The sequence below is a fragment of the Citrus sinensis genome, chromosome 9 (assembly GCF_022201045.2).
Source record: "Citrus sinensis cultivar Valencia sweet orange chromosome 9, DVS_A1.0, whole genome shotgun sequence".
NCBI classification, from domain to species: Eukaryota; Viridiplantae; Streptophyta; class Magnoliopsida; order Sapindales; family Rutaceae; genus Citrus; species Citrus sinensis.
Genome location: NC_068564.1, coordinates 8,202,251 through 8,226,523, shown reverse-complemented (window position 1 = coordinate 8,226,523; position 24,273 = coordinate 8,202,251). Strand labels below are relative to the sequence as shown.

Sequence of the window (24,273 nt, the reverse complement as noted above, 5' to 3'; positions counted from 1 at the left end):
ATCAGCCGCGCAAGCAACCAATATCAGCCCAACAGCGAACATCCGAAACCAGCCCACGCGGGCAACCAGCTCCAACCCGTGCAGTACAACCATCCGCGAGCAACCTGAACCAGCAGCCGTGTACCTGCAAGCTCCAGTTGAGCAGCAATCATCCGCAACCAGCCCACGCCCTGCATTCCAGCTGTGTGAATCGAAATCCGTGAGTGAAATTATTGTAACAATGCTGAAGAGGAAAGTATCAACTTCCAAGTCATCTAAAAAGACACCCGTCGCAAAGCAATCTAAGATTGCCGCTCCCACTACAGTTCCATGGAACACAGTTTCAGATTCACGCCAAGCCATAAGACAAAGATCGAAACATGGTAAAGGCATGAGTGTTTTGCCACTTGCGGAATCCAATCTCGGAGGGTGCCTCACATTCACGACTCAACAAGAGAAAGAAAGGTACAAAGATATTTCGAAGCGAAAAATACTTCCAGCTAAGTATATTCATTACTCGACTCTTGAAAAATTGAATGTTAAGGATAATTTTGATTCTTTGATAGATAAGATTGGTTTGCGTAAATTTGTTGATGTTGATTGTTTGGGTTATGTTGAGTTGATTAGGGAGTTCTATGGTACTTTTCAATTTACTATACCGAATGATTTTACTTTGCATACTCCGGATGTTCTAAAGTTTAGGTTAATGGGACGAAATTTTTCATAATCTATCACAGATTTTAACCTAGCTTTAGGATTCATTGATGATGATTATTCTTCTAGTGATGCATATTTAGGAGCAATTTGTGACTTTAGCAAAAATTTTGAGCCTTATGGTCTTTGGCGTAATTTATCTATTGATCACAATGCCTATGACCCGAGTAAATCAAAGAGTTCTTTCTTACGTGATCTTGTTTTGAAATGTGTGCATCGGTTCTTAGCATATAATTTTTTAGGGAAGAAAGATCACTCGGGAGTGTTCTCTAAAACTGAGTTTTATTTTATCTAGTGCATGTTAAATGATGTGAGACCTAATTTAGGTTTTTGGTTAGCAGATCAATTTCAAAGTGTGCTTAAATGGTATAGGACTTTATTTCTTGGTCCATACGTTACTCTGTTAGCTATAAACTTATGTGTGCTTGATCATGACAATAATGATTTGCATCCTGCTTGGAAAAAGGAATTTTTGGGTATGTCTGTGTTTGAAAGAACAGGTGTAGTCGAATTCAAGAAGGGGAGATTTCAGTTTACTCAACCAGGACCCACTCAACTTCCAAATAAGCTTTATGCTAGGAGTGGTGCTACCTCTGATGACGAGTTTGACGACAAAACTGCTGCCTCACCAACTATTCCTTCTACATCCGCACCACCTTTGAGCATTCAATTAGAGAAAATGGAGCACAAGCTGAACAGGATGGAGCAGAATTTGGCCGCATACTTCGAGAGTGTGGGATTTATCCCACCATTTCTGCCAAGCCCATAGACGTTATGTGGATCAAAACTCACAATTCAGAGAAGTTTTTGCCTTTAATATTTTATCCTTACCTTTTAATTTTTATGTGAGCTTTGATTATCTTACATTGGGGACAATGTAAGTTCTTGGTGTGGGGGAGTGATTTGTGCATTATTGATGTCTGGAAGTATTATTTTCACTCTACTTATCCCTAAATGATTTTGGAGTTAGTATGTTTCATATATATTATTATTTTTCTTTTCTTTTCTTTTCTTTCTCACTACTCTTTTCCCATCTATCTCAAATTATTCATATCTATTTTTATTTTACCATATTCTTTCATCACTCACATTTTAACTTTCATTTTTTTATTACTACATACATCTTTCTCGCTTATTATCCTTTTTACCTTTCCTTTTATATATCACTCATACCTTCTTCTCATTCTACACCACTATTGATGGTTGATTCATTTGAAGAGTGTATATGATTTGATGGCAAATTTATTAACTTTGTGAGGATTTGAGCCTATGAGCAACCACTTTGCTCTAATTATGTTTGTTATATGAATATCAATCTTAGTTTGTTTATTCTAGAACTTGCTTTATTATGCATGTTGAAGCCGCATTACAGGATTTTATGCATTAAAATGATAAGGGCAACCACTTTACATTTTTCTATTCTCACATTTTTCTTCTTTTTCTCCACCCGAAAACCTTTATTTGTTATCTTTGTTTGAGCCTTAACCATTACCCATCTAATTCTCTCCGTCTACTTAACCATTTTTCTTCTTTTTTGAGCCTCAATTTAAGGAGATTTTTGGACTCATTGTGTGGATATATTTTGTATATATTTTGTTGCTTTTTCTACCTTATATTAAAGTTTCTCAATTAGATCAACAAGCATTATGCTTGAATTAAATTGTGCAAGGTTCGTTCTTTTGTTTGATTAAAAAAAAAAAACAAAACAAAAAAAAAAGAAAAAAAATCGAAAAAAAATGTTACATTCTTAGCAACTTGAGTAGAAATAAGCATTTTGATATCATAAGTTCATTCAATGAGTTCATTCTTCTCATTTTGATCTCTTTTTCTTTCATAGACCTTTCTTTTTCATTTAACCTATTTAACCCCATTACAACCTTCTTAAGACCCTTAGATTTTTGCATTTTATTCATGTTTTGTGGATTGAGATGTGATATATGAGCAAGCTTATGGTAATAGCATTCTTTGATTTGATTTGAGTGCATAAATGATACCCTAAACACTTTGAGTGCATGGAGTGAAGTCAATGAGAGGGCTATTAAATCTTGTTGCACTTGAATTTTGAATGAATCTTCTTGGTGGTTGAATGTTTTTCTTTTATATTAGTTTATGAGATCCTATGCTTTAAAATCTGTCTTTCGAATGTTGATCGACTTAAATTCTTGAGGTATGCTTGCTTAAGATTGTTTTTGGATGAGTTGAAATGAGAATTGAGTGGAGATTTGGGATTAGTCTTGAGTTATATGCTTGAGGACAAACATCATCTTGGTGTGGGGGAATTTGTTAGAGTGCAATTTATGCACTAGTTTTACATTGTTTACTTCCCTTAATATCGATGTTTTGCACTTAATAATAGTGATTTACTTCTGTTTTATTTTTGTAGGTGCAATTCTATTGATTGGTGCTAAAATTGAGCTACAAGATGATGTTTAAGGATAATTGTTCTCTTGGAGAAATTATGAGCGTCAGAAGAACTTTGTTGATAAGGCGTGAGCGCGTGTTGTCAATTACGGACCTGTAGTTTTTAGTTTAACATGTTTTGTATTTTTGTAATTACGAATTTAATATTTCAGATATTAGTATTTTATTTTAAAAAGAACTTTAGAGGAGAAGAGAGAGAGAGTATTTAAGGGAGGAATCTATTGTGAAGAAGGACACATTGGGGAAAAGAAAGAAACCTTAGATCTAAATTTTTCTCTTCTCTCTATGAAGAACTAAACCTATTATTCTGGTTGAAGGTTAATGAAGCTTTGATTCATCACTACTGTGAGATCTTTCTTATGCCTTAATTGTTTTATTGCTTTTTGGGTATTTATTTATTCTCTTAATTATTTTCATGAGTATGTTTGTTAATTAGATAACTGGCCACTATTTAATTATCAACTTAATCTATTGTCAATTAAAGGATTCATTGTATGAAGATTTTAATGTTTGTGACAAATAACATAGCAGTGAGTTGTGTTATAAGAATAAACAATCTAATTTAAATAAACCATTGTATGTGTTTATTTATTAGGATTTGGGTCTCTCTGATTTTTCAGGCTGTTAATTGATTAAATCCTATGATCGTATCTAGGGTTGTCTATTGATTAGGGAAATAGCCAACGGTCGTACCTTGGTTATCGACTAGTTAAGGAGAGATTGGCTATTAGAGGGTCTCAGTAGTTATAACCAGTCTATTCATAAGTAGTAATGATTTATATTTGAATCAATGATCAGTAGTCGAATCAAGCTGAGTTAATTCCTTCAACCAGAGCTTTCCCTAATTTGAATTATAATTTTAATTTGCATTCTTGTTATTTTAATTTGATTTTTATTATTGTCAACAATTCCCTCATTTTGTATTTTACATTTTAAAAGGATTTAAATAATTACCGATCTCTGTGGACACGACCCTGCTAAATTACTATACACAATTTATTTAGAGTATGTATTTATTTTTGCTGGCTTCGACAACCATCAGTGAGTTAGTGGTTTTCAAATAGTTTTATTTAATTGGCTGCCACAGTAGAACCCCTATAAATTAATAATTTGAAACCATAAAAAATTATTAATTTAAAGATGTATTAATTAATTGATAAATTATTAATTAATTATTAATTTATAAAGCATGTATACAATTCAATGAACATACATTTTATTCAACTAAAAATTCATTTTATTTTACTAGTCTAATCAATAAAAAATGAATTAATCTACTAAATATAAATTAAATTAACACAATATTGTAAAAGAAAACTAAGTAATAATAGAATCATATTTTATTTAATAAAATAAAATATTGGAATTCAATCTTGGAACTTCTAGAAGTAGCAGACAAAATTAGAGATAAGATCAAACTATATTTAAACTTGAAGAAGAAAACTAAGTAATAATAGAATCATATATTATTTAATAAAATATTGTAAAAGCATTTGTAATTTTAGCAAATTATTAGTTTGTGATATGAATCGGACCACAGAGTTGTATAAGGGTTTTTTTTTAAAATATTATCTTATTAATTTATCAAAATTATTAATTTAACCCTTTGGCCCAAGTGAGACTGCAAAAAATTATTATATACAATAGATACTTGATAAATTAACTACCTTGGGACTATGAAAAATCTATTAATTTAGCGAAAATTAATATATATAAAATTAATAATTATTAATTTATAAAGATGATATTACGTTCATAATAAGAACTTTCGGAATGTATATGTAGTATAATTAAAGAATGATGGGATTGTTAGTTTTCCCCTTACTACAATCAATATATACCAAATTGTCCCCTTACTGTTTTCATAATAGCCAATAACCCCTCTAATAGTATAATTTTAAAGTTTTGCGCTTATTTTCAAATACGCTTTTATTCATATTTATTATAAATTAAATGAAACATATAAATTGAAATTAAAATAGAAAAATTAAGAATTAAAAATAAGAACCATATGTTTCAGTGTGAATAAAAAATTGATAACAAGATATTTCCCTTGTATTATTATTATTTTTTAAACGTTTTTCTTATAATAAATATATATTTTATATTCAAAAGATAAATTATCAAAACAATGACTAAGTTATCCCTCTTATCTTACAAATATTTCGTGATGTGTGGTCTTTGGATGTTGTCAAACTCGTAGGGGGTAAGTGGTATAAATTGATTGCAGTAGGGGAAACTGACAATCTTTCCTAAAGACTGTAGTGATTTTATTAAGCTGTATGATACGATTTTTATTGAATGATTATGTCATTTGATAATTTTTTTACTGAATTACATTGACTGGATCACAATATACTATATTAAGAGAAATAAGGGAGAGATTAGCTTAATATGTTGCCTCGAAAAAGTCTTTTCAAATCAATGACCAATGAAATACATAAAGCATTATGCTAGTATAACAAAGAAAATCATACACATATCTTATGTATTTAGTTTTAAATTTTTATCAAAAAGAACTTTTAATAATTATTAATTTATGCATTAATTTTGTCTTGTAGAAAAAATGATTTTTTTTAAATTTTATTGTCTAATAAAGATTTTTTAAAAATTTTATTGTCTAATAACTTTATCAAATTATTATTTACCATGTTAGCATCATCAGGACCGACAAAACTATTATTTAATCAATATTATCAATTTATCAAGTATTAATTTATCGAGATTCTACTATAATAAATGTTACAAATTTATCAAGTATTAAATTATAGAGGTTTTACAGTAGAAGATCAAAAAATTGATTTAACCTTTACCCAAACCTTTTTCTTTTAAAAAAGAAAATTAAAAATGAGCAAACGACACAAATATATATTGATTGTGATTTTGATTTGAACTAAATCTATGATGATTTTAAGGTCATTTTTTATGAGTCCTTGTTGTTTGTAGAAAGAAATTTCGAAATTAAAAATCTTTAAAATACATCACTTAGGTCATTATTGTTAATTCAAATTTGTTTCATTCAAGTTTTTGGCTAAATTTCACTATTAGAAAAAATAACATTATGGCATTTTAATCAGATTTAATTGACTTGTCTTCTTCTTTTCACTATTAGAAAAAAAGAAAAATTATGTCATTAAGGATTTTTTCAGCTGACTAAGGTGAATGTCAGAAAATCGTTGCTTAATGGAGGGTGCTGTGCTATTGTAACTCGTCGTTGAACTTAATTTTTGAAAATTTAATTGTAGATAATGGATCTTGAGAGTAAAAAGCTTGTACACCAATTTATGAATATTGTGCTGAAAGCAAAAAAGGACCCAAAAAAGAAAAAAAAAACAAAAACTCAAAGTGGGGGATATATGTGTGTAGGGGAATAATAAAAGTGATAAATAATGTGAAAAACATTCAAGTTTTATGGTGTTAAATGTATTGTAATTATTGAGCAAACGGGTTAATTTTTAACATTGTAAACATATAATAATTAAGAAACTATGATAAAATGAGCTTTAAACCATTAATGTGAAATATAGGTGTGTAATTGACTAGTTAAATAATTGAAAAAATGAAAGGAGAAGAGAGGAAAGGAAAGGAGAAGAGGGGAAAGAAATAAGGGGAAAAGATATGGATTCTATGCCAAACCAAATAATGAAATTGATATTGATACTCTTCTTCTCTCATTTTCTCTCTCTCTCTCTCCTTTTCATTTCTCTCCTCTCCTCCCATTTCTTCCAATCAAACATGCATATTTGAATCTAGAAACATATGAGTATATATACATTTTAGGAAAGGAAAAATGCTCGTTTAATCATTATATTTTGATTTAAGCGTCCATTTAGTTTCTATACTTTAAAAAATACATCAAGATACACTTGTTAATTATATTACACTCTTACACTTATTTTTTCCTTACATTTACAATAATATCCTTACAATTATATTCTTGGACATGCTAAAGAAAAGAAACAAAATGTGAATTTGTCACATTTGTGAATTTATCAAATTAGCCTTAAAATTAAAGGAAAAAAAATAGTATCAATTTTTCTTGATATTATTTTTTTAGGATTAATTTGGTAATGCTTTTGTTATTATTTTAGTTTTAGGATTAATTTATTAATTCAATTTTTGTCATGATAAACATGAGTCAAGAATTTAACTGGAGACCGTATATACGTTGACAATACTTATTATTTTATCTCAAAATACTACCTAATTTTTTATTTGTTTAAAAACATATAATTTGCGAAATGAATTTAATTAATTATTAAGCTATTAGTAAATAATGAAATATATTATTACTAAAATTCAATTATTAATAGTATCAAAAACTTTTGAAGAAAAGTATCGTGACATCATCAACACCATTAATGGCTCTATTATTATTGCTGGTGAGGGTCGGTGGCTACAAGATTTATGGGCGCGGCTACAGTACATGCATGTATCTCATAGATGCAAAAAACAATAGCCATTGGATTAAATTGGAGTAGATCGAATGGCTGAGATTTATTATTATTATTAAATATGAAAGAAATGGAAACCTGAAAAACTGGTTAACATGAAACATGAGACCAATAAACATGAAACACCTATCATTAACTTGAAACTTAATCATTAAACTTGAAACCAAATGAACTTCAAACTGAGGGTAATGAACTTGAAACTGAGGGCAAGGAACTTGAAACTGAGGATCATTAACTTGCAACCCTGATTAATGGACCACTAAATATGAAACACCTACCATTAACTTGAAACTGAGACCATTAAACTTGAAACTTAGTGCAATGAACATGGAACTTGAGATCATTAACTTGCAACCCCGAAAATCATGCAATTTATGGAACAATAAACATGAAACACCTACCATTAACTTGAAACTGGGACCATTAAACTTAAAACTAAATGAACTTAAAACTGAGGGCAATGAACATGGAACTTGGGATCATTAACTTACAACCCCGAAAATCATGCAATTAATGGACTAATAAACATGAAACACTTACCATTAACTTGAAACCGAGATCATTAAACTTGAAACCAAATGAATTTAAAACTGAGGGCAATGAACATGAAACTTAGGATCATTAACTTCCAACCCCGATTAATGGACCAATAAATATGAAACACCTACCATTAACTTGAAACTGAGACCATTAAATTTGAAACCAAATTAACTTGAAATTGAGGGTAATGAACTTGCAACTGAAGGCAATGAATATGAAACTTAGGATCATTAACTCGCAACCCCAATTAATGGACCAATAAATATGAAACACCTACCATTAACTTGAAATTGGGACCATTAAACTTGAAACTAAATGAACTTGAAACTGAGGGTAATGAATATGAAACTTAGGATCGTTAACTTGCAACTCTGTTTAATGGACTAATAAACATGAAACACCTACCATTAACTTGAAACTAGGACCAATAAACTAGAAACCAAATGAACTTGAAACTGAGGGCAATGAATTTGAAACTGGGGGCAATGAACATGAAACTTCAGATCATTAACTTGTAACCCCCGATTAATGAACCAATAAACATGAAACACTTACCATTAACTTGAAACTAGGACCATTAAACTAGAAATCAAAGGAACTTGAAACTTAGAGCAATGAACATGAAACTTGGGATCATTAACTTGCAACCCCAAAAATCATGCAATTAATGGACCAATAAACATGAAACACCTACCATTAACTTGAAATTGAGACCATTAAACTTGAAACCAAAGAAACTTAAAACTTAGAGCAATAAACATGGAACTTAAGATCATTTACTTGCAATCCCAAAAAATCATGCAATTAATGGACCAATAAACATGAAACACCTATCATTAACTTGAAACTGGGACCATTAAATTTGAAATCAAATTAACTTGAAACTGAGGGCAATGGACTTGAAACTGAAGGCAATGAACATGAAACTTAGGATCATTAACTTGCAACCTCGATTAATGGACTAATAAACATGAAACAACTACCATTAAACTTGAAACTAATTTTTAATTATTATAAAACTAATTTTTTATTATTATGTTGCCTTTATTATTAAAATAATTATTCTTTTATTTATTATATTTATTTATTAAATTATTTCATAATTTAATATTAATTTAAGGAGCAACCGGTTGCTCTTTACAGGTTGTTCCAAATTTTTTTTTTTTGTTTGGCTGCCAAGTGACAGCCAAACAATGGCCATATTTTTTAATTTTTTTATTACCCGCATGTATGTGATACATGCGGGTATTGTACCGTTGGCCCAAGATTTATAGATCTACACGACAGTGAGACTTTTATTGGCAAATAGCAGCATAATGTAGGCAACATGTCTCTCAAAAGTTGTAGGTCAATATAATATTGCCGCTGATCGGTAGTGGTTGAAAGGCATTATAATCGATGCCATCAAATGTAAAATTTCAAACACCATTAGAAAGAAATGGCCTTCACTGACGTCTAAATAGTGTCGGCGATATGTTTAGCTGACATTGAGTTTTAGGATCACCGAATTTGTACTCAGTAAATACTGACACTATAATTTAGTTTCGGTGATTTTGTTGTCGGTGAATTCAATCAATAGGCTATTAGACAAATACTAAAACAACAGAATCACAAGAATAATCAACTATGGAATTTTTAAAAAAAAATTGTGTATTACAATAGCACCATCAAAAGACTAACACTATAGTCAAATTTAAAAAATAAAAGAAATAAAAAATTTGCAAATGCAATTTAATATAAATATAGCAAACCATTGCATTGCTCACAAATAGTTCTGTCAAATTCAACCATCAACTATAACCAAAAATTAAAGTACCAAAATAAATATTATGTGCTAAAAAAAATTTGCTAAAAAGTACCTAAACTGATGATCCATTACACAAAATAAATTGCTCATCAAACCATAAAACTGATATACTAAAAGTAAATCACTAGCACCTAGCAACATCCCACGCATCGCCCATAGCCAACAACATCTAGCAAACACAAAATATCCAGCAGCGCCAGTAAAACTGTCGAACAAAACCAACAAATCTTACAAACACAATAGACACCTGAAAGTGATAAAGGAAATGTTCACTTAAAAATAAACACAAAATATTAGAAAGTAAGAAATTATAAACTTTACATTATTAAAAAATGATTACATCTCCTAAAATGTCTTGCATACCCTTCATAACGATATAAATGAACGAGCACTCAATAACAAGTTTGCCGTGAAGAAATCAGCTCAAGCTGAAATATATAAAACTTCATTTTGTTAAGAATGGCAACTCAAGTGCACCAGATAAAAAAAAAAAGAATGGGTAATTTTTCCCACAGATCATTGCAGCATTAGTATTAAAGAAAAATCTTTCATACATTGATTATGCAAATGGATAAAGTGATACACAAATGTATATATTCGCCATGATCGTAGTCTAGAGTCTCATTTATTTACCTCTAGGTCGTTACAACAATAAACTTAACCTAGTAAACTAACCATCATAACCTAACATCAAAATTGAGCTCCCATCAATATCATCATATATATATATATATATAATTAAGGAACTATTTCCCATAATCTTAAACATCTTGATATTTCCTTTTTAATAGCAGTAGAAGTTACTGACTAGCCCTCAATGTCATAGAAATCCATACCTTAAGCGCCTCCACAATTACCCAATAATTTTTGTACTTCAATGATAAAAGCCAAGAAAATTCTTTTCCCCGTCTCTCTCCAATCTCAAACGGCCGACGCAGAGGGGCGAGCTCTCGTTTTCTTTTACTATTTATAATTAGTTATTTTGCTAGCGGGCTTGGGTAAACTGCACATAAAACAAATAAAACTTGGCCCAATGACAATCCTCGGCCGATACCGAAATGTCCAAGCAGTAATACATTATTAATAATAACACTACTATTAATATAGTAACAAATAGCAACAACAACAATAATAACGTAATAAAAAAATCAACTAAGAAAGTAAATCAATAATCACAACAATATAATCAAAATAATTCTAATAATTGCTCACTTGATTTTTGGGTATTACATAAATAATACATTTTTAAAACTTTTATGGATTTTAAGTTCTTTCCGAAAAACAAGGACCCAACTAAAAAATGCCCTCATTTTAATTTGAAACACCTACTGACAAATGCAAACATTTAAATATATATATATATATTGCCAATATTGGAATTTTTTAAATTTGTTACCTAATTAGTCTCACACCTACTCTTGAACGTCTGTACTTACTAAAACTTCATGGCTTTTTGTTGTCATCAATTAATCTTTTTTAAATTTGTTTCAAATAATAGTATTCTCATGTTGCGCTAGATTGTCTAGCTGATAATACCACTGCAAATGATAGACCAACAATCGTTGATGTGGCTAAAAAACTCGGACAAATGAATCACTCCGAAATTATTCTTTTTCAGTGCTTGACATCAATTGTCTCTATGTATCAGCAGGTGAATAACTATACGATAATTGCCACTGCAAGATAATCTCCATTTTTAACCATTACTAGATTAAATTATTTATATGTATTTCAAATTTATATGAATGGTTGTGAATTTTGTATTAAGATGTTAAGTTAGAAGATCTATTATTTCCTATGTATCACAAATAATTATTTGGAACCAAATGCCTCATGGGCCAATTGGCCATGAAATCACTTTATACGCGATTACGTGAGTTTGAGTAAAAATTCTTTGGGGCGGGGGTTAATGGTTAGTGGGTAGGGTTTTTCATTTCCATCCAAGATTATATATTTATGTATCTTTTTTATTGTCCACTAAATCCCTTACCTTTCTTCTTCATCAAATCTCAAATTGAGGAATTTCAAACATATTTAGAATGATTCACTTGTTTTCGGGAGTATATTTATCGACTTGGTATAATGATTATGGTTTAAATAGCTAGTAGGATGATGTAATTGCATAGTCGGGTTTATATACGACATAAATGTAGCCATAAATGATTATGGCTTTTTGTTGTCATCAATTAATCTTTTTTAAATTTGTTTCAAATAATAGTATTCTCATGTTGCGCTAGATTGTCTAGCTGATAATACCACTGCAAATGATAGACCAACAATCAGTTCATTACTTGTATGAATTAATCAGTTCATTACTTGTGTGAATTAACAGATTAATTTCATCAAATTATATCCTAGTTTTGGGAATAAAATAAGTTGCATTCTGAAATTGTATCCTAGGCATTTACGGTCGGTAGCATTTTTGCATTTTCAAGTCAATCATTTGGACTTGTAGCTTCATCAGATTTTCTATAGACAAATGCCAAATTTAAAGGAAAATGAGATACATTATTTATGACGAAAACACATAGGAAGTGCTATGGAGGAAGAGGCAGCAGCAGTCTTTTCATTTAGTTTGGCAAGAAAAGTTTTGTGCAGATCATCAATTGCTGCATCCATTTGAAGCAGCTCCTGATGGTTGAGCTCGTCAACTGGAGTTTCCCACCAATGTGGCTGAGTCTCTCTCCCCTTCCTATTCTGCTTCAAGATCTTCTCCCGTGCCTTTTCCTCATCCACCTGGCGTAGCAGCTCATTATGCTGCTGATTCAGTTCATTGATTCTCACCCGGCGGTGAGCCTCAACCAACGGATGAGTGTTGTCATTCGGATGCTCCTGGCTCGACCCCAGGAAGCGGTTAGCAACAGCTTCCAGGGAGGGATGCCCAAATGAGAAAGGCTTCCCAGACGGCGAGAAAACCACAATTCCTATCTCAGCTCCAGTGAGAGTGACAAGCTCACTGGCCTTCTTGTAGATACCTGATCTACGTTTTGAGAAAGTTATCATTCTATCATCCTCATTCTCTATCTTCTTCATTTCAATCTTTTGTCTCCCTCTGGTTTTCTTGGCTGCCATTTACAGAATCAATATATTTGGCTTATTTCTTTTTCAATGAACAATGATTTTTCTCTGTTTTATTATGATCATTTTGTGATGAATTTATAAGAGGAAACGCGCGTGGAATTAATTAGTATAAGGCCAAGAATTTATCTGTGCTAAGTTAATTCTTGCCATATTTAATACATGGGTGTAAAGTTACTAAATGAAATATCTTAAACTCTGAAAAATTTAATTCATTAACAATTATAAAGAAAATATGGTAAGGTAACAACTTAGAGTTGATATATAGATTCATGACCTTACTAATTCTTTGTGTCTTTCCTTTTATAAATTCATCCAAAAAATGACCATAAACATGAAAACACCGGAATTTCCACTGTCTTCATAAAAAAGAAATTAGATTCATTCTGGAAATGTTAGCCAAGACCAATTAATTCATCGAGCTTTATTTTGGTAATAGTGCTATATTATGTGCAACAAAAAAGGCTAAATTTTTAAACGTATATCTGATATTTTTGTAAATTAAAATGTTATTCGAGTCTATACTAATTATCTATCCTCAAATTTGCTAAAATGTAAAACCAATTCATGAAAATAAGATTTTATTCACCGAAAACTTAGGGAGATCGTATTGGATGTATCGTTATTTTACTAATAGTAATGCTAGAATCATAAGCTTTCTGTACAAATAATTTTGTACATAAACTAAAGTGGCATAATAATATTGATTGAATAAAATAGAAAATAATAAAATAAGAGAAATTATCAGTCATATACCCTTAAATGATACTCTTATCAAACGTGTTACAACACTTTTCAAGTGTATCACTCGTATACCCTAAGTTGACAAAACACTTCTGTCGTCCACCAATCCGTTAACTTCTGTTAGAAAGTTAATAGAATTGTGGTAAATTGACTATTTCGCCCTTGAAACTCAAAATGAGGTAAAAAGATAAATTTACCCTAAAAATTAACGTAAATTTTCAATATACAAATTTTTTTATTTTGTTATGAACAATACATTTTTTTATTAAAAACATATGAATTATTAATGGTACATATTATTAAAAATTATCCGTAAAAAATATTCATATTATACCATAAAAAAATTATTAATAACATATTATTTACAATTATACATATTATGCCATAAACAATTTCAGTTGGAACTTGGAGGAGTAGATCTTCAAAAATTTAGGTTAAATTTTGGAGAAGTATATTGAGTAGGAAAGTAGCTTTCTTTTTTAGCAATTATTAACAATTATCCGATAAATGTGATGACATGTCATTTTTATCAATATATATCATATGAAATATCATTTTTTTTAAAAGACTAGATTACCCTTATGATGTCAGCACTTGCAAACGACAGTTAACGGATTGGTGGACGACAGAAGTGTTTTGTCAACTTAGGGTATACGAGTGATACACTTGAAAAATGTTGTAGCACATTTGATACTGGTGTCATTTAAGATTATATGACTGATAATTTCCCTAAAAATAATTATATGAGTCATGTAGTGTTTTCATCCAACTAATACTTTTATATCACATATGTTCGTATAAAATAGTTTGTACAAAGAAGTTGTGGCAGGTTCTATATATGGAAAAGTCTAAGGAGCTCCCTTGTATACTTCATTAATTGAATAGATACTTGAGCCAAGAATCCTAGTGGAGAGACAATAAATACGACGAGAGTTATAGTTGTTTAGTTGTTAATGAGAGCTTTATAAATAATTATAAAATTATTTTAATTAAAAAAGTTTCCTGAAAGTTAGGTTATGAAAGAAATGAACTAAGTAGAGGGTACTTTACACAACTTAACTCTTTAAAACATTTCTATAAGCTCTAGTTCCAAAAAGTCTTAGTGACTGTTTGATATGACTTATTTAATGCTAATAAGTGCTTATTTAATCTCATAAGCTTTTATCATAGTTTTTGTTATTGTTTGGTTATTTTTCTAGTAGAACTTTTGAAGTTTAAATAAACTATTTTGCCTCTATTAGCAAAAACTCAAAATTTGAGCTTTTAGGAGTAGAGGTTGAATTTTTTTTAAATGTTAAAATATATAAAATATCATCTACTTATTTAACAATCTTTTTTTGATTCTTTTCATAACATAACTTTAAAAAACTTGGCTATTTAGTAATTTCATAAATTTTAATAAAAACTCTTATTGACAACCAAACAATCAAAACTTTTTGTGCAAAATCTCTATTTATAAAAACTTTATTAACTAAAACTATATTCAAATAAGCTCTACTTAAAAACCGTACCAAACGGAGCCTTAAATTTAAATACTTCCTACTAGAGAAAAAAAAAACTTATTTGTAAAAATAACTATTGTCTAAAAGTTGTGCTCAAAATACAACAAAATAGCTCTAAAAATTTTGAAATGATCTTTTAAAAATAAATAAGTACTTTTGGATATTAGATAAGTCATATCAAATATGAACTAAATACAAATAATTTTAATTAATTAATTATCTATCGGTAAATAATAAAATATATTATTACTAAAAAACAATTAATAGTATCATAAAATTTTTTAAAGGAAATACTGTGACATCATCAACATGCTAATGGCTCTGATGGCTCTGTTATTATTGCCGATGATGGCTAAATGACTGACGACGACAAGATTTATTGTTTTCCACGGCAATGAGACTGTTACCGGCAAAATAGCAACAAGCCGCCCAAAAGTTGCTGAACGACAATATAATTAATAATATTAAATTCAAAATTTCTAGAACTACACATTGATGCCACAAAAGTGGCACGATGAGTTGAAAACTGATCGATCACTAACCATTAGTGTCACCTTCAAACCGTGGCTAGTTACTTCATTAGAATAGGAAAATTAAAAAATATATATATTAATAGAACCAAAGTAAAACACAAATAAAAGAACTAGCTAATGTTTGTTGTATAACAAAGAATGAAAATAAAGGGAAACTTGACATGATTGGCCTTGGCTAGCTTTATGGATATGCATGATGTCGGTTTAGCTTCGTAATCATAATTTTTCATGTTAAAACCTAATCAATCTAAATTCCTAGACGTTCACACAAAAGTGAATCCAATTACACTATTTTCAATTGAAAAAAAAATTATTTTCCTACTTGTAATGTTGAAGCTTGAACGAGGTTCAAGGAAAATATTAAAATATTTTTAGGGGAAAGGGCGTAAGATACATGCCAGTATGTACACGCGTGCATGTATGCATACATATATAAATGTAAGCAAAATTATGTTCTTTTAAAGATTACTAAAGGAAGTAAGCAAAATTATGTTCTTTTAAAGATTACTAAAGGAAGCGCTTAAGATTACGAATTGAAGCATGTTAAAGATAAATTAATTAAAATTTTCCTAGTTAATGAATAACAAGAGAACAACATTTTTTTTACTGCACAATGCTAAGAAATGTACAATCAACGGGAAATTTTTCTCTGTCATATCTAAAAAGTTAATTTTACTTAATGAATTAATCAAAGAATAAGAAAATTGATTCGGAAAAAGTTAAGTTTTTTAGTTAGTTCAATTGAAGATCAATAATCATACTAATAGGATTAATAAAGCATTTAGAAATAAATAATTTTTATAAAATAAAAAAGTTATTGAAGTAATTTTTGGGTGACATGGAACTTACCCTTATAAGAGTAAAATAGTCAAATTAAATTTATGTTAAAGCAACTTTAATGGTTAAGCATAATAATAATAAAAATCTTAGTTACAAAAAAAAAAATAAAATGGTTATAAAGTATTGATTCTTCAAACTTCTTCTTCACTTGAATTTTCTTAAAATAATGTGACTGTGTTGTAATTATTTTCTAGATTTGGGATAGACTTACAAAAACAGTGAGATTGAAATATTGCCACCCTTATTTTGGACACCTAAATATGAGCAAGTGAGATTTAAATGCTTAATAATATTTGTTTCCTTAATTACTTCTCTATGTGGATTATTACTTAGTAAATATTGGAAGGTATTTTAATATATGTTACCTAATTAGTCTCACTCTCACTCCCGTAATTATTAAAAAGGTTTTTAGTTGTCATCAACTAATCGTTCTTAAATTAATTTCAAATAATATCATTTTCATGTTGTGCTAACCATAGACTATTTCTAAAAACTCGTGGTCTGATTTTTTTAAAAGATCAAAATTGTTGTAATTAGGATCGTATCTTAATTCATTGGATTTGAGAAATGAGAGAGAGGAAGAAAAATGATTTTTTTTTTGTGAAGAAAATAAAATATTTATTTTCTGATTTAATTTATTTTCATGTAGACAAAAATAAATAAATAAAACTAGTGATCAGATTATTTAAACAGTAAATTAAAGTAAAAAATAATCCTTTTAAGTGGAATTCCTTTGCCAATAATGATTTAATTTCCCTAACACCATTGTCAGTAGTTCAATGTAGAAAGAAAAGAGAGACTTGGACACGAACTTGAAGACCCGATAAGACGTTCAGAGTTAAAGTTAGAGACCAAAATGTCGTATAAAAGTGGACAACAACGCATATGTTTTCAGAGTTAGCGAGCCATCGTTTCTTGCTAACTTAAGTTGCATGTGTTATAATAAGAAAACTTTTGGTAAAAACCATCACCTATAACCTAGAAATATTCATGTTGTATCACAAAAAATCAAATGCAAAATTATGCGGAAGCGTACCTGAATCCATAACGCTGAATTGCTCTCTAGGATTGTGTGGTTGGCCTTCCAGTTTGGAAAACAAATGAGATGATCACTTGAAAAAACTTGAAATACCATTGTCGAGATGCTTGTTTGAGCCTATAAATGGATTTCTTAAGTTTGCAAACCATATTTTTTGGGTCTTCGGACACAAAGTTTTCTGATTGCACCATCTAGATCGTCTCATCAATATCACCATTGAGAAATGTCGTCTTTACATCCATCTGATGTAACTCAAGATCGAAATACGCTACCAATGCCATTATAATCCTGAAAGAGTCTTCCGAAGAAACAATAGAGAAAGTCTTTTTATACTCAATGCTTTCTTTCTGCGTAAAGCCCTTTGCGACAAGACGTGCCTTGTGCCTCTCCACTTTGCCTTTTGAATCCCTCTTGGTCTTAAATATTCATTTGTAACCCATAGAATTCGCACATTCTGGCAATGAGATAAGATCTCATACATCATTATTCTTTATGGAATTCATCTCCTCATTCATGGCATCAATCCACTTCTAACAATTAGAACTTTCCATGACTTGACGGAAATTGATCGTATCATCTTCCATCACGCTGATGCCAACCTCATGTTTATGGAGAAATACAATGTAGTCCTCTGGAAATGGACTTCTCTTTTCTCTAGTAGATTTGCTTAATGGCATAGATTCTTGAGGCGGTAGAGTTTATTTTTCTGGAACAACTTCTTGTATGAGGAATTCTCCAACATTGTCTTGATCTATTATGTAGCGAACAAAGTCAAGAGTGAGACCCTAATCAATGCCAATAACACTTATAGGAATATGAACATATTCCTCTTCAAAGGCAAAGTCTCTAGCCGTATCTCCTCTTGCAAACCCGACATCCTCAAAGAACTGATCATTTCCCCCCTCGAAAATTGACTTAATCGTGGGATCATAAAGCTTATACCCACGAATCATTCTAAGTATCTAATAAAATAGCAACTTACCATCCTTGAGTCCAGTTTCTTCTCATTAGGCCTATAAGGCCTTGCCTCAACTAGATAACCCAAACACGTAGGTGCTTTAGACTAGACTTCTTGCCTGTCCAAAGCTCGTAAGGGATTTTGGTAGTCGTTTTAATTGGAACTCTATTGAGGATATATGCTGCAGTCTTAAGCACTTTTCCTCAGAGTGATTTTGGTAAGATAGAATGACAAATCATACTCCTCACCATGTCCTTAAGTGTCCTTTAAGCAACATCATTCATAGTGGGTAAAGCTGGCATAGTATACTATAGGACGATACCGCATTCCTCTAGAAATTTAGCAAACGATCCTGGACTTTGTTTACCTGAACCATCATATCTGCCATAGTATTCACCACCACGGTCAGATTTGATGCTTTTGATTCTTTTGTCGAGTTGGTTCTCAATTTCAGTTTTAAAATTTTTGAACATATCCAACGACTGTAACTTTTCATGGAGGGGAAATATATAGCCATATCTAGAAAAATCGTCTATGAACATCATAAAATATTATTGATCATTCCAAGCAGCCAAAGAAAATGGCCCACAAATGTCTATATGTATAAGTTCTAAGACATTCAAAGTCCTGTTGGCTTTAAATCTCCTTGTATTAGTTTGTTTCCCCTTGATACAGCCAACACAGATGTCAAAATCTGTGAAATCTAAGGGGTCGAGAATTTCATCAGATACAGGTCTCTCTATTCTCTGTTGGTGTGTGAATTCTAATGTTATAGATGTCAATGTGCAAGTGTACACAACAAGTAATATAATGATAAATATTAAAGATCGTCTCCACAGGGATTGATGTTATCAGATTTGCTACAGTAATTCTGATAGTACAATTTAGATTAAATTAAAATAAAATAATTAAAGAAACTAATAAACTAACTAAATTAAAAATGCAATAAAGGAAATCTAAAATCAAACACGAAGATGCAATCAATAAAAAAGGAGTAGTTGAGTGATTAAACTCACTTAATGGTTTTGACTATTTTTCCAATTAAGAACCCGTTGCCACAACATTTACTACAACATTGGGCAAAATCCCTCATGCATCCTCAGCTATCGCTTGCTGGATATCTTATATCTATATGCAACCTAACAATGATCAGTTCTTATGCTATTGTGCATCCATTATCCACATAGATGTATTTTTCACCATCATTGGGCTTTCGGCAATTCAAGCAAACCTGCATAGACACGCTAATGTGAGCGGCTGCACCAGAATCTATTCACCACTTTTGTCTAGGTACCGTAGTTAAATTAACCTCAGAATAAACCAAACCATGCTCTTTAGCTTCGCCAAAAGAAACAACTAGTGGCTTCTGGATCATCCGATTTCTTTTGTTGTTTCTTTTGAGTTGCTATATCTGTAACTTTCTTATTTTTATTCTTTTTCTTGCCCTTGTCCTTGCGCTTATACGTTATTGAAATTAGGCTTGTCAAGAGCGTTATTTATTTTAGCCTTTTCGTTCTTAACAAATCTCTGTTTAAGTTCTGTAAGGAGTAGCTTAGCTGTAGTTTCATTTTCAGACATTAAATCTCTGAATGCTTCTGAAATGGCCTTCTTCATGATCGTAATACACATGCGATTTAATCTCTCCCACCTTTCTATATCACTCTTGTCAATAAAGACACTTTACTTCCAAGGCTTCAAATGCTTACACTTGACTTCTAAGGTGTCAATGGACCTTTACAACAAGAGATTATCCCCAATCTCTTAACCCAAGTGCATCCCAACACTTACAATCACTCAAAGTAAAAGATTACAAACAGTTTTGCCTCTCACAATATATAAGATTACACAATGATGCTTAATATGTGAATAGATGAAGCAAGAAAGTGTTCTAAGCTCTATGAAGATTGTATTCTCGAATATTTGCTCAAATGGTCGTGTTGTAATCAGCCTTCTTTGAATTTGAATGAGCTTATTTATATTTGGAGCTGAAAATCTAGCCGTTACAAACTGTCGGACAGAAAACGGTTCGCAGTTAACCATAAACGGTTAACCGTTTCGGTTGGTCAAAGTTACCGTTGGGCCAAATTTCAAATAAACGGTTTACCGTTTAGGATTAACCTTTCGCCGTTAACTTCCAGAGACCTGCTAGATAAACATTGGTTATCCGTTTACACTAAACGGTTAAGGACTTGCGTGAAGTAACGATTCTGGATATTATCGGTTAACCGTTTAAAATAAACGGTTTGCCGTTTGGCTCCAGTAACCTGCACAACAATTTAGCCTTATCAGTTTTCGTTAATCAATGCCAGAGGAGGATAACCTTCAATTCTGGACGTTATCGATTAACCGATTAAAATAAACGGTTCACCGTTAAGTTCCAGCAGCCTTCCCATCTTTGGTGTTTTCCGTTAAACATAAACGGCTAGAGCTTAGGCAATATCTTGCTCTCTGGTGCTAATCGGTTAACCGTTTAAAAGAAAACAGTTTACCGTTAATTTCCAGTAACCTTCCCATCTTTTGTATTTTCTGTTTTTCGTAAACGGTTAGAGGTTTAGGAAATGTGTTGCTCTCTGCCTTTAATCGGTTAACCGTTTTAAATAAACGGTTCACCGTTTATTTCCAGAATCACACTTTAAAACAGATTTTTCAGAGAATCATTTTTGAATACGAAGATCCATCTTTTATGAAAGAATGAATGGAATGATTATCAAGACTTTCGTTTATTTAGAAAAAGCTCCAATATTTTTATCAAAATACATTTAAAATTTGTTATCATCAAAATCAATATTATTAACATATTTATGTTAACAATCTCCCCCTTTTTGATGATGATAAATTCTAATTAATGTTTAGCTCCCCCTAACTGTATGGCCAAATTGAGAAATGTTCAATAAAAAGATTTTTGCTTTAAATCTCCCCATTTTAAATCCATCTTAAAAACCATAATTATCTCCCCCTTCATCATCAAAAAGAAAAGAGAGAATAAGAAAAACGCAAATCCGGTAAAGAAGTTTCCCGGTTTTGGTAAGCAAAAATTTTGGCAGAGTTTCCCCTTAAAAATGATCAAAACCACTAGTACAAAATGAGATAAAGCACTTCCAAAAATAGATTAACATCAACTTCTTCTTTCAACAAGCCAACAACTCCATGAACAAAACAAAATAACACTTCAATATCCACAAACATACCAACACTCCAAGATCCACAAATAAACCAATTCTACAATATCCAACAATCAGTCAATCACAAATCATCAATCATCTAATCATCAAGAACATCACACACATATGCATCAAAATCCAAAAAAAATAAAAATGCTAGCAACCAAAATGTAAAATATATGTGCGAAAACAAAGCTCAGAAACTACAGAGGCGGAGAAGATGTGCTCCCCAGATCATAGCCGAAATAGTTGAGAACAGTGCGCTGTCCAGCAATAAGCTCAAGCTGCTGATCAAGGCTCTGCCGCTGGAAGATTTGAAAGTCAGAACGCAGCTGTTGGTGGTCACGGGAAATAGTGTCCAACCGATCAAGAATCAGCTGCTGGCGCTTCGAAATCCGCTGAATATCAGTGATCAGCTGTTGCACTGCGTCTGAAGCAGGGGGCTGAACTGGAGCTGGAGGCGGCATAGAGGCAGATGGCTGCTCGGGAACAGCAGAAGGCTCAGGAGCAGGAGGCAGCTCGGAAGAGGAGGGAATGTCAGTATCTATCGCATGCTCCTCAGGGTCAGAATCAGCAGGAGGCCGAGGTACAAAATGGCGACGCGGAGGATGAGGAAGAGCTCCTAATCTAAAGTCAGGAAGCTGATCGAGAGGATAGATATCATTGAGCATCCGATCGTCCTCTGCAGCAATCAAGGTATCCCGGTTTTTTGAGTTGCTTGTCTTTATCCACACTCCATTCTTCCTAGAGAATCCGATACTGGTCATGGCCTCGGGACCAATCCGTCGAGTCTCCATATGTCCAGTATCAAGAAGTGGCACCTCAAAGCGTCGCAGTATTTTAGTGATGATACTGCCATAAGGAAGCAAGCGGTGGTTGACCGCTAGAGTACTCAACATATGTCGCAAAATAATATACCCGAGATTAATGGGACGGTCTGTAAGAAGACTATCCAATAGGGCAACGTCCAACCTCGTAACCTCATCCGAGTGACCCTTCTTAGGAGTCACTATGTGCTGTAAAATAGAGTGAAGAATACGAACTTGGAGAGGTAAAAGTTGAGACCGAAACGGAAGCATACAAATCTCATCCGATAAGTCTCTACGACGACATATATTACGGACGCCATGAGTATGAGAAAAAATATCAAAGGAGAGGGCTTTCCTAGAGGTGTAAATGTCAAGCCCCTCACAAGAGATACCTAGAAAGTCAGCTAAGTCCGCATCATCAAATTCTATGGGTACACGGCCGACTTGAGTGACTATCCTATTTGGGCGAGTATCGGAGATTTCCATATTGGAGTAAAAGACTCACACTAAATTTGGATAGACCCGGTCATCAAGGTCAATGGCAGCCTCCCAAGGCTGAAGCATATCCCTAATGCTTCTACCACAAACAACTAAGTTGCGGAAATCATCAATATCAACAAAAAAAGAATCAAGTACCTTTCGACCATCGAAGCGATCTTCGAACCGTTTGGCCAAGGAAGGTGTGGGGAAGTGAATCCTTGAAAATTCAAAGACCTCCCGAGGTGGTATGGGATTCCTTGGAGGCATAGATTTACGCTTGGGATTTCTCCGAGAGGGTTCAGCCATGGAAACACGTAATGAAGAGTTGAAAATGCAAGAGAGATGTGATGGGACGAAAGTAAATCGATAAAAGGTTTAAGAAAGAGTAGAGGATGTGAGTAGGATGTTCAATTTGGTTGAAGAAAGGTGGAAATCGGATTAAGAACGAAGAAACCCGACCCTCGACAGTTAGGGTTTAGATTTGGGATTTTTGAATTTTGGGCTCGATTTGAAGTTTTGAATCCGTAGAATTGTTCTAAAGGAGATAAGAAATTATTTTGAAGGTTTGATTTGGCAAGGAAAGCAAGAAAAATGAGGATTTGAGGACAAAGAAACCTTCGGCTGCGCAACAATGGTGGAAACGGTGAAAGGGTAACTGGAGAAGGAGAAGAAAACCTTTGAACAGTATTTAAATAAACGGTCAACCGTTTATTTAAACGGTTAAAGGGTAACTTCCAGGGGCTGAAGAAAGGGAAACGGTGAAAGTCTAAACGCTTAACGGCTAAGGAGTAACTGTTAGAGGACTCTCTGTTGAAAAATGGTTCACCGATTGTGGCAAACGGTGAAAGGGTAAACGGACAGACACATAATCACGTTTCTGGAATTAAACGGTGATCCGTTGATAGGAAACGGCTAACCGTTTATTTTATCTGTAATTTCGCACATTTAATTTAATTTTTGGCCAGCAAATAATATATTCCAAGATCATTTAATTGATCTGAAAATATTTTATGAGCCAATTTAATGCATGATTCATGGACATGTTTTCAACCAATCAATTCATATAATCAAGAGTTATCAATGCAAATGCATCAATTGTCTACCAAGCTCAAGCATTTCATAAATAGTAATCAATCAATTCAGTACACTCAATAGCATGAATAGAGATGTTAATGCAAAAATTTCATCATCCCAAGTTCATGCCGAATTTTTGA

At 31.9% G+C, this 24,273-nt stretch overlaps 1 protein-coding gene across 1 annotated transcript; it reads right to left on the bottom strand.

Annotated features, from left to right (window-relative positions):
* Window positions 1-12,423: 12,423 nt before the first annotated feature.
* On the bottom strand, window positions 12,424-12,987 carry LOC102619449 (agamous-like MADS-box protein AGL61). The gene has a single exon (XM_006489934.2). The coding sequence runs from the start codon at window positions 12,985-12,987 to the stop codon at window positions 12,424-12,426; it is 564 nt and encodes a 187-aa protein (XP_006489997.2).
* Between the last annotated feature and the right edge of the window lie 11,286 nt (window positions 12,988-24,273).

Coding starts and splice junctions, on each gene's coding strand:
- LOC102619449 (XM_006489934.2), bottom strand. CDS start 12,987: ATGGCAGCCAAGAAAACCAGAGGGAGACAAAAGATTGAAATGAAGAAG.